General features: G+C 46.0%; 1 protein-coding gene across 1 annotated transcript in view; it reads left to right on the top strand.

Moving 5' to 3' along the window:
* The window catches only part of Mecp2 (methyl-CpG binding protein 2), an 80,227-nt gene extending 70,308 nt beyond the window's left edge, over positions 1-9,919 (top strand). Inside the window, exon 4 of the mRNA XM_005372092.2 lies at positions 2-9,919. Coding sequence (XP_005372149.1) covers positions 2-1,094 — 1,093 coding nt within the window. The 3' untranslated portion in view covers positions 1,095-9,919. The remainder of the gene's footprint in view (position 1) is intronic.
* The last annotated feature ends 3,368 nt before the right edge of the window (positions 9,920-13,287 follow it).

Raw genomic sequence — 13,287 nt, 5'->3', positions numbered from 1 at the left:
GTCCCCAGGGAAAAGCTTTTCGCTCTAAAGTGGAATTGATTGCGTACTTTGAGAAGGTAGGCGACACCTCCTTGGACCCTAATGATTTTGACTTTACGGTTACTGGGAGAGGGAGCCCCTCCCGGAGAGAGCAGAAACCACCTAAGAAGCCCAAATCTCCCAAAGCTCCAGGAACTGGCAGGGGTCGGGGACGCCCCAAAGGGAGCGGCACTGGGAGACCCAAGGCAGCAGCATCAGAAGGTGTTCAGATGAAAAGGGTCCTGGAGAAGAGCCCTGGGAAACTTCTTGTCAAGATGCCTTTCCAAGCATCGCCTGGAGGAAAGGGTGAGGGAGGCGGGGCTACCACTTCTGCCCAGGTCATGGTGATCAAACGCCCTGGCCGAAAGCGAAAAGCTGAAGCTGACCCTCAAGCCATTCCTAAGAAACGTGGCAGAAAGCCTGGGAGTGTGGTGGCAGCCGCTGTTGCAGAGGCCAAAAAGAAAACCGTGAAGGAGTCTTCCATACGGTCTGTGCATGAGACCGTGCTCCCGATCAAGAAGCGCAAGACCCGGGAGACAGTCAGCATTGAAGTCAAGGAAGTGGTGAAGCCCCTATTGGTGTCCACCCTTGGTGAGAAGAGTGGGAAGGGACTGAAGACCTGCAAGAGCCCTGGGCGAAAAAGCAAGGAGAGCAGCCCCAAGGGGCGCAGCAGCAGCAGCAGTGCCTCCTCACCCCCTAAGAAGGAGCACCATCATCACCACCACCATTCAGAGTCCCCAAAGGCGCCCATGCCACTGCTCCCACCCCCACCCCCACCCCCACCTGAGCCTGAGAGCTCTGAGGACCCCATGAGCCCCCATGAGCCCCAGGACTTGAGTAGCAGCATCTGCAAAGAGGAGAAGATGCCCCGAGGAGGCTCGCTGGAGAGCGATGGCTGCCCCAAGGAGCCAGCCAAGACTCAGCCCATGGTCGGGTCGACCACCGCCACAGTTGCAGAAAAGTACAAACACCGAGGGGAGGGAGAGCGCAAAGACATTGTTTCATCCTCCATGCCAAGGCCAAACAGAGAGGAACCTGTGGACAGCCGGACGCCCGTGACCGAGAGAGTTAGCTGACTTTACACAGAGTGGATTGCAAAGCAAACCAACAAGAATAAAGGCAGCTGTTGTCTCTTCTCCTTATGGGTAGGGCTCTGACAAAGCTTCCCGATTAACTGAAATAAAAAATATTTTTTTTTCTTTCAGTAAACTTAGAGTTTCGTGGCTTCAGGGTGGGAGTAGTTGGAGCATTGAGATGTTTTTCTTACCAACAAGCACAGTCAGGTTGAAGACCTAACCAGGGCCAGAAGTAGCTTTGCACTTTTCTAAACTAGGCTCCTTCAACAAGGCTTGCTGCAGATACTACTGACCAGACAAGCTGTTGACCAGGCACCTCCAACACCCTCCCCCCAGTGTGCTCATTAGAGACAGCAGTTGAGAGGACACTCCCATTTTTGGTGCCATTGATGCCCTGTCCATAGCTTCCCTGACTCTTCCACTATCCCAGCTCCCAATCTGAGGGACTGGGAGGTATGAGGCAGGAAAAACCATTGGATTCTTTAGAGAAGACTGGAGGTGGCCAGTGATTGTGGCCCAATGATTAGAACTGTGGTGGCACAAGTCTGGCCCCACGCCCACCCCAATCCAAAACTGACAAGGTTATTTTGAAAAATAGGAAAGTGGCACCTGTCTGATACAGCTCTGGCATGGCTAGGAGCGAGTTCTGAACTGCTAGATTGTAGACTGCCTGAGCCACAGAAGAGGATGACACAGGGTGAAATGTCATCACCTGTTCATAAGGCATGCTCTCCTAGAGAATGTTAAAGAGGTGCCATGGAGGCCGGCAGGAGAGGGCACAGGCAGGCTGGGTGGGGGTCAAGCCAGGCCTAGTGCCACAGAACAAGAGCAGCCTATGACTAATAGTTAAGGACTTAGTGGATGGAACAAGGGGTATGGGGGAAGAAAGAAAAATATTCTTCCAATTACTTTACAGTTTTCCTTTAGGGACAGCTTAGAATTATTTGCACTATTGAGTCTTCATGTTCCCACTTCAAAACAAACAGATGCTCTGAAAGCAAACTGGCTTGAAATGGTGACACTTTGTCCCACAAGCCACCAGACTTGGCAGTGTTCAGAACTACCTGGATGGATCTGTATATACCTGCGCTTGTTTTAAAGTGGGCTCAGCGCATAGGGTTCCCACGAAGCTCCGAAACTCTAAGTGTTTGCTGCAATTTTATAAGGACTTCCTGATTGCTTTCTCTTTTGTCCTTCCATTTCTGCTTTCCTTCCATTTCATGCTTTCGTTTCTTACCCATCCTCCTTCCCCTACCTCCTAATTGTCTCTTCTGTTCCAGGCAACTTTAGTGCCCAACCACATGCTTACCTGACAGCAGTCAACCACAGCCCTAGGATTCTCCCTGCCCTTTGACTTCCCATTGCCAGTGCCAGCTATCATGTTTAACCCTGAGCAAGTGCTGGGCTCTGCTGAGTCCTTCCTAACCTGAAGAACAAGAGGTCAGTAAGCTCTTGCTCCCCTAGGTAGCTTCTTCCTTGCTAAGAAAAACGTCAAAAGGCTTTTCAGACCCTAAACAATGAGCCTTTTTACCTTCTGCTCTAGAAAAGTGGGCTAGAGAAACTGGGCCACATGTGGTAGCTGAAAGAGATATAGAGGCCCCCTGTGTTCTGCCAGAATCACTGAGTGGCCCAACAGGGGCACCATGCCCACTGTCCTTGAAGTCTAACGTCAAGCATAATGTGGTAAGGCACCTGTCAGGACTTGAGCTGGGAGTGACACCAGGGCTCCTTGCTCTTCTTCTGACATAAACACCTGCCAAGTCTTTTTCTAGTAGAATTCTTTTCCTTTTGCTCACTGGGGACTGGGTGGAGCCAGCACACCCCATATTTCAATCTCTGCTCTGTAAGTGTAATGGTGGATTTTATAGGCTTGGCTTTGCTGTGGGATTTTAATTGATCAGTTTTTATTTGGGATCCCAAAGTTTTAACCTCTGTTCAGGAAGTCCTTATCTAGCTGCATATCTTCATCATATTGGTATATCCTTTTCTGTGTTTACAGAGATATCTCGTATCTAAATCTGTCCAACTGAGAAGTACCTTATCAAAGTAGCAAATGAGACAGCAGTCTTATGCTTCCAGAAACACCCACAGGCACATCCCATGTGAACTGCTGCCATGAACTGTCAAGTGTGTGTTGTCTTGTGTATTTTCGTTACCGTTCCCCAGCTTCTTTACTGCGGTGTAATCATGGAAGAGTGAAACATCATAGAAATCATCTAGCACTTCCTTGCCAGTCTTTAGTGATCAGGAACCATAGTTGACAGTTCTAATTGATAGCTTAAGATAAAACCATGTTTGTCTCTTCTAGAATGGTTAGAACTAAGTGAGAGATTTTGCCCCATTCTGATTGCAGTCATAGTTGGGCTTTCTTGCATATTTGTATCCCTTTCCTTGTGCTACAAATGCAAACCTTGCAACCAACTTCCCGTCAGGCAATCATTTTGCCTGCTCTGCTGTTGATCCTCAGCATTGGTTCTGATTCCTCCCCAGGAATGGAAGAGAGGGGTCAGAAGAGGGACTCTCAAGGGTCCAGGCTTCCTCCAAGGACAAAAGGCCCCTGCGGGCCCCCACTGCACCCCACCCCTGCAGTGGCCTCACACTCCCCAAGGACACCTTTCCATACCCTCACAGCATCTAGGCAGGTTGACATCAAATTGTTTATTGTGGTTTGCTTGGGGTTTTGATATTATACTTACTTAGTCCAATGAAATGTGACTCTTAGGTTGGGGATCCCTCATCCTTGGAAGACAAAGTAGGCTGATTAGACATTCACAGTTGGGATTGCAGCACTTTGGGTGCCATTTTCTTTAATTTGATCCCCATCTTCAGCCTCCTTACTCCCCAGCTTTCCCTTAGAGCTGGTTTCAAAACTGCAGGTGGTGGTGCCTGCAGCTCCTTAGGGTTTTTTGTTTGTTTGTTTTTGTTGTTGGGGTTTTTGTTTTTTGGAGGGGTTTTTTTGGAATTTTTTTTTTTTTTGGCTTTCTGCTTTTTTTTCCCATTCCCTCATCCCCAAATAAGGGCATCATGAGTCAGTCTACTTTAAGTGGGCAATTTTTTTTTGGGGGGGGGGTGCCCTGTCAGCTAAGGACTCTATATAGGCACTCATGCTGCTTTTGCCTTGCAGTCAGGTTAACAGGAGGTAGAAAGGGAAAGCCATAGGATTCTCACCAGCTGTGTCTGGCTCAGACCTGGAGTATGGCCTTGCTTTTGATGTATTTGAATATTATAAAGATTGGGTGGCATTTTCACTGGATATGTAAAGAATACAGGAACTGACCGACAGCTTTCAGGTACCTGGGGCTAGATCTTGAAAGTCATATCCAATCTTCCCTACCATGTTCTTGTTGTTAGTTACTACTACCTCTCCCAAATAGATTGTTGTATATCCTCCAACTTTGTTCGTCCTGGCCCATTCCTGCCCATTCTTGAGTAGAACTGATGCCCCTGACAGTGTAGTGAGTTGAGAACTCTTGGTCACAGCCAGCCTCTAGTACAGCTGCTGCTCCAGTACCTTCTGCTGGTACTGTATTTCCATATCAAAAGGCACCAGGGAGATCTAAAAGTACCACTTCCCCCAGTCCATCAGTGCCAATGTAGCCTGTGATCCCAGCATGGGTACAGAGAACTCTGTTTAGTGCTATCCCAACAGACTAGAAGCCACAAACTTTGGAAGTGGGAACCAGAGCGGCCCAAATTGCCGCTGCTTCCCCCAGCTTGTTCTTGCTACAACAGTGATAAAAGGGCAATAACCAGAGACTTACTGCCAAGTTTGGTAGGGAAAGAGTTTCTAGAGCTAATAGGACTTTTGAATTTTAAGTAAGTTGTAATAAGTGGCTCAAGCACAGCCAGGAACAAGCAAAAGGCTTGGAACTGATCAGATGAGACCAGCCAGATTTCATGCCACTCAAGTGGAGTCCAGCTGCCTGAGCTCTATAGCACTTCTCTAACCACAAAGAGCAGTCTAGCCAGGCTCTCCAGGCTGAGGAGTGGTCACAGTTCTAAAAGAAAACATTTGTGCATCAGTTCATGGCCTATATCTTTGCCCCATTGTTTGCTGATTCAGGTTCACACTACAGATTCTAGGACAGATGGCTGGGACTTGGAAAAAAAGTTTCTAGAGCCCCTGTGGACCATGGCATAGCAAAGTCCCAAGTTGAAGGGGGCTAGGCAGATGCAGCAATGCCCTATGCTGGACCAAGTGCCCTCTGCTCCATTCACATCCTCTTCTGGCTCTTCCTTCCTGTTCTCTGCTTCAGTGAACCAGCCGAACTCTGAAGAGAGTTGTTGATTCTCTCCATTTTGATGTCCTTCTATTTTAGGTACTATATTAACCTTTAGAAAAAGCTCAGTCTAATTGTTACAAATCGCTAGGATACTGCCTCCCCCAGTATGCTAAAGGGGAAAAATTGAACACTGAAACTAGTTCTCAACTATTTAGTAGGAAAACCTTGAAAATATTGGGCAAAAAAAAAACCCAATAATACATTTTGATGGTTCTGAATAAGAGGAGGCTTTTGCAAAAAAAATATGTTGATTCAAAAGTACTTAGTTCTGGTGAGCGATCTGAGCAAAGGGAACTCCTACATCTGTGGAGGTCAAACTGGCAGACTGTTGAGATTCTAGACATTATTATTAGAAAACCTCTTTGGGTAGCTGACCCCAGGATACCACTTCTGACCTTGTCCTTTGCTGGTATGAAGTTTACTGGCCTACCAGATGCCAAAACTTCATGAAACCAGCTCTTGGTGTATCAAGTGGAACACTTGCCAATGACCCAGAAGGCCCATCACAAAGTGTCTTCTCTCTTCTCATCTTCACTGAGCCTACCCTAGCACTACTGCATAAACTAGGGAGGGTCTGTTGCCTACAGAGCATCCCTCCCTGGGACCTACTGTCTCTTGTACTCTGCCTACCCCTCCCTCAGGATCTTGGCATAGATGAAATGGCTGTGTGGCAAGTACTTTGGCATGCCCTCCTAAACTTACCCCAGTGCCTCTCCCTGCCTCTTTAAGTCAGTCTCCCACTAGGGAGGCATGAGAGCCCATAGAGTGAAGAAGGGAGGACAAGAAAAGCAGGCAGGCAGGCAATGCAAAGGCTCTAAGAGGAAGGACAGGCCCTCAGGCTTTGCACAAGCAGGACTCAGCCACTCATGGAACTAAGTATCATCTTTGAGTTTAAGAACATTTGGGCAACTTGCAAATGACCTTTGTTCCTTGCTCTTCCTCTCATCTTTTATCAGGTCCTGTTTAGCACAAAGAGAAAATGCAGTGAAAAGGCAAAGAGGTTTGGCTCCTGCCCACTGATAGTCCCTCTCCCTGCATTGTTTGTGTGTCAAGTGGCAAAGCTGTTCTTCCTGGTGACCCTGATTATATCCAGTAATTTATAGACTATATGCATAGGTCTGCTTTGTCTCTTCTATTCTGGGCTTTTGATTTGCTCTTCAGTTTTGCTTTTAGTTTTTCTATTTTTATTTTATGTACCAACTAGACACACAAAGCAGTTGAATTTATATATATATATATATGTATATTGCACAATTATAAACTCATTTTGCTTGTGGCGCCACACACACAAAAAAAAATTTTTGAAATTATACCTGTTGCTTAATTACAATATTTCTGATAACCATAGAGTAGGACAAGGGAAAATAAAAAAGAAAAAAAAAGAAAAAAAAGAAAAAAAAAGACATCTGCTGGTCACTTTTTCTGTCCAAGCAGATCTGTGATCTTTCCTCACTTCTTTCAAAGGCTTCCCTGTGCTAAGTGAAGGAAGCTCCAGGCTGCACCCAGGTTTTGTACTTTGTTTCTCCTCTGCCGTGAAAGGGGCCCCATGATTCTGGGTGCAGAACAGTTCATTTCAGCATGGCAAGGGGGGAGCAGGCGCACTCCCTTTACCTGCTGAAATCAGAACTTAGTGGGCATAGCCCAGTCCTCACTTCTAGCGGTGGGGAACTCGCATGCATGGTGGTGGCCCAATGTCCTCCACCCTTCCCTGGCCAGGGAGAGCCTGTGTGTAGTAAGTCTGGCAGGCTTCCCCCAATTAGCAGGGCTCGGAGCATTTCAAAAACCCTCCTCACTTTGCCGAGTCCAGGGACTGGAGAGGAGATAGGAGACTTGACTTATCTCTAAACTTGTTAGCTGTACCAGGTAGAATGCCAGAGACCCCAGAATCACATCCAGCAGTCTAATGGGTCTCCTCCAGAAATATCCCTTTCTCTTCTCCCTGCTCCCATGAGTAACTGCATTTGCTTTTACAATTCTTGATGAGCAATATCTGCTAGACAGTTTAGCCGTAACAGTTCTTTTTGCAAAAAGATCATTCTTAAGTAATTAAAAACACCCCCCCCCCAAAAAATCCAGAACCTTGTTCTTCCAAAGCAGAGAGCATTACAGTCAGTAGGGCCAAAATTGCCCTACACCTCCACCCTACCCTCCTCATCGTTGCTTCTTATGAGGCCAGAATATTGCAGAGATATTTTGTAGGCCCTTTGGGTGGCTGGGCTACCCTTGTGCCTCTTGGAAGATGGGCTGGGGAAACCTCTGAAACCCTATTCTAGAACCTTACTCTAATGAGCAATCAGTATTAGCATAGTATCACATTATTCCCCAGTCAGCATAGAATGGGGGCAGAAGGGGCCAGAGGGTTGTTGCCGCTAATACTTGGCCACTGGCCGGTGGGTAACCATGTGAGTGCTTTATGGCTGATGTGAGATCAGCACCCAAGTTAGCTTCACCTGGTGACCTCTAGCTCTGCCTGGATGGAGCAGGCCACCTGGTTCGATGTTTCTGGGCAGCTTGGACAATGGAGTGCAAAAGGCTTGCAGAACATGAAGCCTGCTCCTTACCTTGCTACCATGGCCTCCTTTTCCATTTGATTTGTCACTGCTTCAATTAACAACAGTCGCTCCAGAGTCAGTAGTTGATGAATATATGACCAAATATCACCAGGACTGTTACTCAATGTGTGCCGAGCCCTTTCCTTGTGCTGGGCTCCCTGTGTACCTGGACACTGTAACGTGTGCTGTGTTTGCTCTCCTTCCTCTTCCTTCCTTGCCCTTTCCTTGTCTTTCTGGGGTTTCTCTGTTTGGGTTTGGTTTGGTTTTATTCTTCCTTTTGTGTTCCAAACATGAGGTTCTCTCTATTGGTCCTCTTTAACTGTGGTGTTGAGGCTTCTATTTGTGTAATTTTTGGTGGGTGAAAGGAATCTTTGCTAAGTAAATCTCTTCTGTGTTTGAACTGAAGTCTGTATTGTAACTATGTTTAAAGTAATTGTTCCAGAGACAAATGCTTCTAGACACCTTTTCATTAAAACAAAGCATTTGAAGGGAGGTGATTGGTGACTAAGACAAGAGGGGCAATCTGAAGAGATGATCCCTGCTCAGATCAGCCAAAAGCCACCAAGAAGTTAAGCACTGGATTCTCATTCCAAGTCAAGAGACTGAAGTTAATATGTTGCCATTTTCAAAGTTAGCAGAACCAGGTTTTGTTCCACCCAATGGATTCTTTTGATTCCCCTTCCAAGATTATTACTACTATTGTTAATTTTAAAAAAAGACAAGGTCAGTTTCTTACAGGCAGGGAGGGGATGTAAGAGCAGAGCTGAGCTCACTGAATAGGGAAAGGCTGGGCCTGTGTTTGCTTCAAGAAGATGCCCCACTGAGGACACAGGTTAGGAAGGAGACAGAAAATTAATTAGCCACTCCTTGCCTAAGAAGGATAAGCCAAGGCAGTAGGCATTATTGTCTCCAAAGCATGTTTCAGGTACATGACCTGTCAATACACTCCTTTCACACCCCATGCTGTCCCCTAGTGCATAGTACTAATCTGATATCTCGGCTCTCCACCATGCCTGGGGAATAAAATGATGGCAGAGGATTCACTCCTTCAGAGTCTCAACAAAAGCTGGGTGTGAGATACCCTCTCTTTCCATGGCAAACATCTTCAGTAAAGCTGTTATCCTTATTACGCATTGTTTCAGGCTCATATAAGAGGAACAGACCTGTGCTCCCTTAGAGCCTCTTGTGAGGATAGTGCTACCTGTAGTGACCAGTTGGCCATTACATTTAGTAGCTGGAAGAACCAGACAGGGTACATGCTCCCTCCTAAATCCATGTCGCACTCCCCTCTGCCAGCCTGAAGGGTGAGATCTGTAGGACAGTGAAGCCAGTGACAGGTCACCCTGTATTGAAAGATATTGGCACCAGCTCAAAAAACCCGTCTGAGTTTAGGAGCAGGCACCCGGGGCACAGAGATCCAGGACAGGCATAACTGGAGGGGTCGGTCTTGAAAAGCCCTCTGTCACATTCACCTTCAGTTTTTGTGTTTTGGGACAATTACTTTAGAAAATAAGTAGGTTGTTTTAAAAACAAAATATTGATTGCTTTTTTGTAGTGTTCAAAAAAAAAAGGTTCTTTGTGTATAGCCAAATGACTGAAAGCACTGATATATTTAAAAACAAAAGGCAATTTATTAAGGAAATTTGTACCATTTCAGTAAACCTGTCTGAATGTACCTGTATACGTTTCAAAAACACCCCCACTGAACCCCTGTAACCTATTTATTATATAAAGAGTTTGCCTTATAAATTTACATAAAAATGTCCGTTTGTGTCTTTTGTTGTAAAATCAAGTGGTTTTTCATAAGGTTCTTTTACTATTTGAAAAGATGGGCAGCACGTGGTTTTATTTTATTTTTGTAAGTTTTTTAATACATGTGAAAGCAAAGAATACTCAGCATGCCTTTCTAAGTGATGCGTTTGCACCTTTTGTTGGGAAGTACTGTATCCTGTGCTGTTAGCATTCTCGATAAACCTCTCTGTGAAAGTGACTCAAGGTCTGGGCTTTCATTATAAGTCAGCAGTCCCTTTCAGCTCACCTGACAGCATGATGGTGGGTTTGATCCAGCTATCCTTGAACCCCAATAGACTCTCAGTACTGGAGTGGGAGGGAAGGGAGGCCTGTCTCATATGCCGGCCTCCTTGGAATCTTCCTCAGTTTGCTCTGTGTCAGTGCTTCCTAGGCACACTGCACTAACATGTGACAGGAAGGCCTAGGATGAGTGTGCCAGAGCACAACTTCCCTCTCCTGACCAGTGTGGCAGGGGCAGCTACTGGGTCCTGGTATGCCACAGTGTTTTTTAATACCTTTCTCCTCAACTATGACTTCTATGAGTGGCTAACCTGCATTCCTGGCCAGGCTAGAGCATGCTGAGGAACTGCCTAATGGGATCCCTTATGTCACTGGTTTCCTATAAGAATATGAACCTTCTGCATCTGCTCACTCATTATAGCTGTCCTCAGACTAATCTGGCGTTGAGGAGAGGATAATGGGTGTGTCACATGCAATTGTGGGCAACCTAGTAAAAGTTACCTTAAAGTCCTGGCCTCGAATGTTAAATGAAAGGGTTGAAGATTCACCATGTAGACATAGAGCATCTACTGTGTGCCAGACCTATACCAGACACTGATAGTCTCCAGTACACACAAAAGGACCAAATCCCTGCCCGTAGAGCTTAGCATATATGCACACAATAATTTTGAATACTAAAGTTGGTGCATCTCAATAATGACTGACCATTGAGAAACCACTCTGTTCAACATATGGTTGACCTCTTGGGTTGTTCTGTTTGTTTGGCAGGGTCCAACTTCTAGCCCAAGCTGACCTGAATAGGGTATAGGGTGATCTGCCTCAGCCTCCTAAGTGCTGAAATTACAGATGTGAGGCACCATGCCTAGCTTTGTTTTATTTATAACAAGGTCTCACTGTGTAGCTCTGGCTGGCCTAGAACTCTGCATAGTAAACCAAGCTGGCCTTCCTGCCTCTGCCTATGGAATGCTGGGATTACAGGCATGTACTGCCACACCTAGTTTGACATTATCGTGAGAGTAGTCACAAATTGGCTGTGGTTTCAGAGAAGAGGCCAGAGGGAGCCAGCCATGGGCCTTGTGTAGACCTTTCTAGAAACAGTATAAGTTTCTTAGAGGACAGACAAGTGAGAGGGAACCCTTTCTATCTAGAATCGGTATGACAAGAGGGTCTTGGAGAAACTGATCAGAAGAAAATGTTGCTTTTCAAGTGTGCTTTCAGCTAGAAAACAGAAGGAAGGCCATGTTGCTGCCTATGGGAAAGTTCAGAGGTATGAAACTCCAAACAAGCTCAAGATGTGCCCAAGAGAAGAGTTAGGTGGGGTTTAGGAAGCTTTCCCCACCGCTTTTTATGCTCAATCTTGTCAGGAAGGGGTATATGCAAACTCAACCACAGAGACAGAATGAGAAGTGCTTTGTAGAATAGCCAACTAAAGAGGATTTTTTTTTCGGGTTTGGTCTTGGTCTTGTATCCCTGGCTGCCCTGGAACTCACTATTTAGACCCAACTCACCTCAAATTCACAGAGACCCTCCCAGAGATCCATCTGTCTTTGTTTTCCAAGTGCTAAAATTAAAGGTGTGGACCACCAAGCCAGACAGCAAGGAGTTCTTAATGGCTTAAGGCTGTTGTATGTAAATTCAGGTAGGTGGGCAGTGGCTGGCTACACCACCTTCCAAACAGCCATAAAGAGCTGGGACCATATCGGAGGGCTTTGGGAAGGTCTTCTATAAGAAAGTGATTTGGTGATTTGTTCCTGAGGCTTACCAGAGGCATAAAGTTCATGATAAGTGATATTGACTAATGGTAAGTGTAGGCATACCAAAGAGTTCTACAATAGCCCAGAATAGAGTATACAAAGGTTTACTTGAGAATAAAGTCATAGTAAGGGTAGCAGTCCACAGTCCTCTATGTGCTGGGAACTGGGAACCGAATCCAGAAAAAAAAAATGAGGGCTGCACACACTTATAGTACCTGCGACCACATCCAAAATGGGCCGGTAGCTAAAAGGCTATTGTCTGAAAGTGTTCCCACAACACCTCCCCCTTTTGTCTAAATAAGAGGGTTCTAAGGCTAATGCAAAACTATGTACAGTAAGAACAAATATCAAGTATAAAACTATATACAATAAGAACAAATATCAAGTATTGTCCAAGGAAAAGAGGCAAAAGCATACATAAAAATTAGAATTACAACCAGCATGAACAAGCAAGAAACATATGTTAAATGTTTCGATAGTTATCCTGTTCTAAGGAGTCTAAGCCTTATATTTAAAATGGCTTGGCTAAGTCATGAGAGGAAACTAACTATGACTATCTAGTCTTCAACCCATCAAAGACCTGAGAAGGGAAATATTACTTGAGTAAACAGGAAGTGCAATCAAGCAACTTCCAAAAGGTGAAAGATGCTTTTCATGTACACTTATAGTACTTGAGACCACGCCCAAAATAGGCCAGTAACTAAAAGGCTATTGGCTGAAGGAGTTCCCACAACAGCTAAGAGTTGTGAACACATGGGAAGAGGACTTCAGAGAGTAGAGTGGGACCATAGGAAAATAGTGTGCACTGAGGCCATGGAGTGACAAAAAAAGCCAAAGAAATCCCTGAATGGAGAACATTAGAGTGGGCAAGAAATACTCTTGTGGTGAAGGTAGAGTCACTGGCAACTGCTCTAGAAAAGAGTAGGGAAGGCTGCTAGACTCTAGTTTCCTCATGAGGAAAAGAGCAAACTAAGTCAAAAGTGTGACAGAAAATGGAAAGGGATGGCAAAAGCTAGACATGAACATGGAGACAGAACAAGGCTCTGTTAAGAGACATAAGTGTGTTGGTTAGCGAGCTAGAGAGGAGCCTGCACAGGCAGATACTGTGAAGATCCTGGAGTGGGTGGGGGTGAAATCTAGCACACAGGCGGCGGCATGGTGTGCAATCTTCCATTCTTTACCACCAGATGACTAGAGTCAGCCAGAGAGCCGTTTTGTGACCCCCATTTGACCCTGCTCTACCAACATTTCAGCCAACTCTCCACGGCCCCCCAAATAAAGCCAAAAGGAGCCTCTCCGTGACTTTCACGAGGCTTGATATAAATCGTCTTTGTAGAACATCGTCTCTTTCCTATGCCCTTTGTCTCCAGAACTGGAAGTCGTTCTTCATCCTGCTCAGTCCTATTCAGAAGGTCCCCACTCCTGGAAGCCCACCCTCTGTGTAGGATCACAATCCTCGTTTCTTTCGCGGGGTACGCCCTCCTGCCTGGCAGAGAGCTCCTTCTCCCTGGTAGAGGACGGCGTGGGACGCCCCCGTGTGGCCGAAAGCCGCGGAGGGCAAGATGGCGGCGAG

The sequence above is a fragment of the Microtus ochrogaster genome, unplaced genomic scaffold (genome assembly GCF_000317375.1).
Source record: "Microtus ochrogaster isolate Prairie Vole_2 unplaced genomic scaffold, MicOch1.0 UNK177, whole genome shotgun sequence".
Lineage (NCBI taxonomy): Eukaryota > Metazoa > Chordata > Mammalia > Rodentia > Cricetidae > Microtus > Microtus ochrogaster.
Note: the sequence above shows the minus strand (reverse complement) of the source record. Positions and strands in the feature narration are given on the sequence as shown.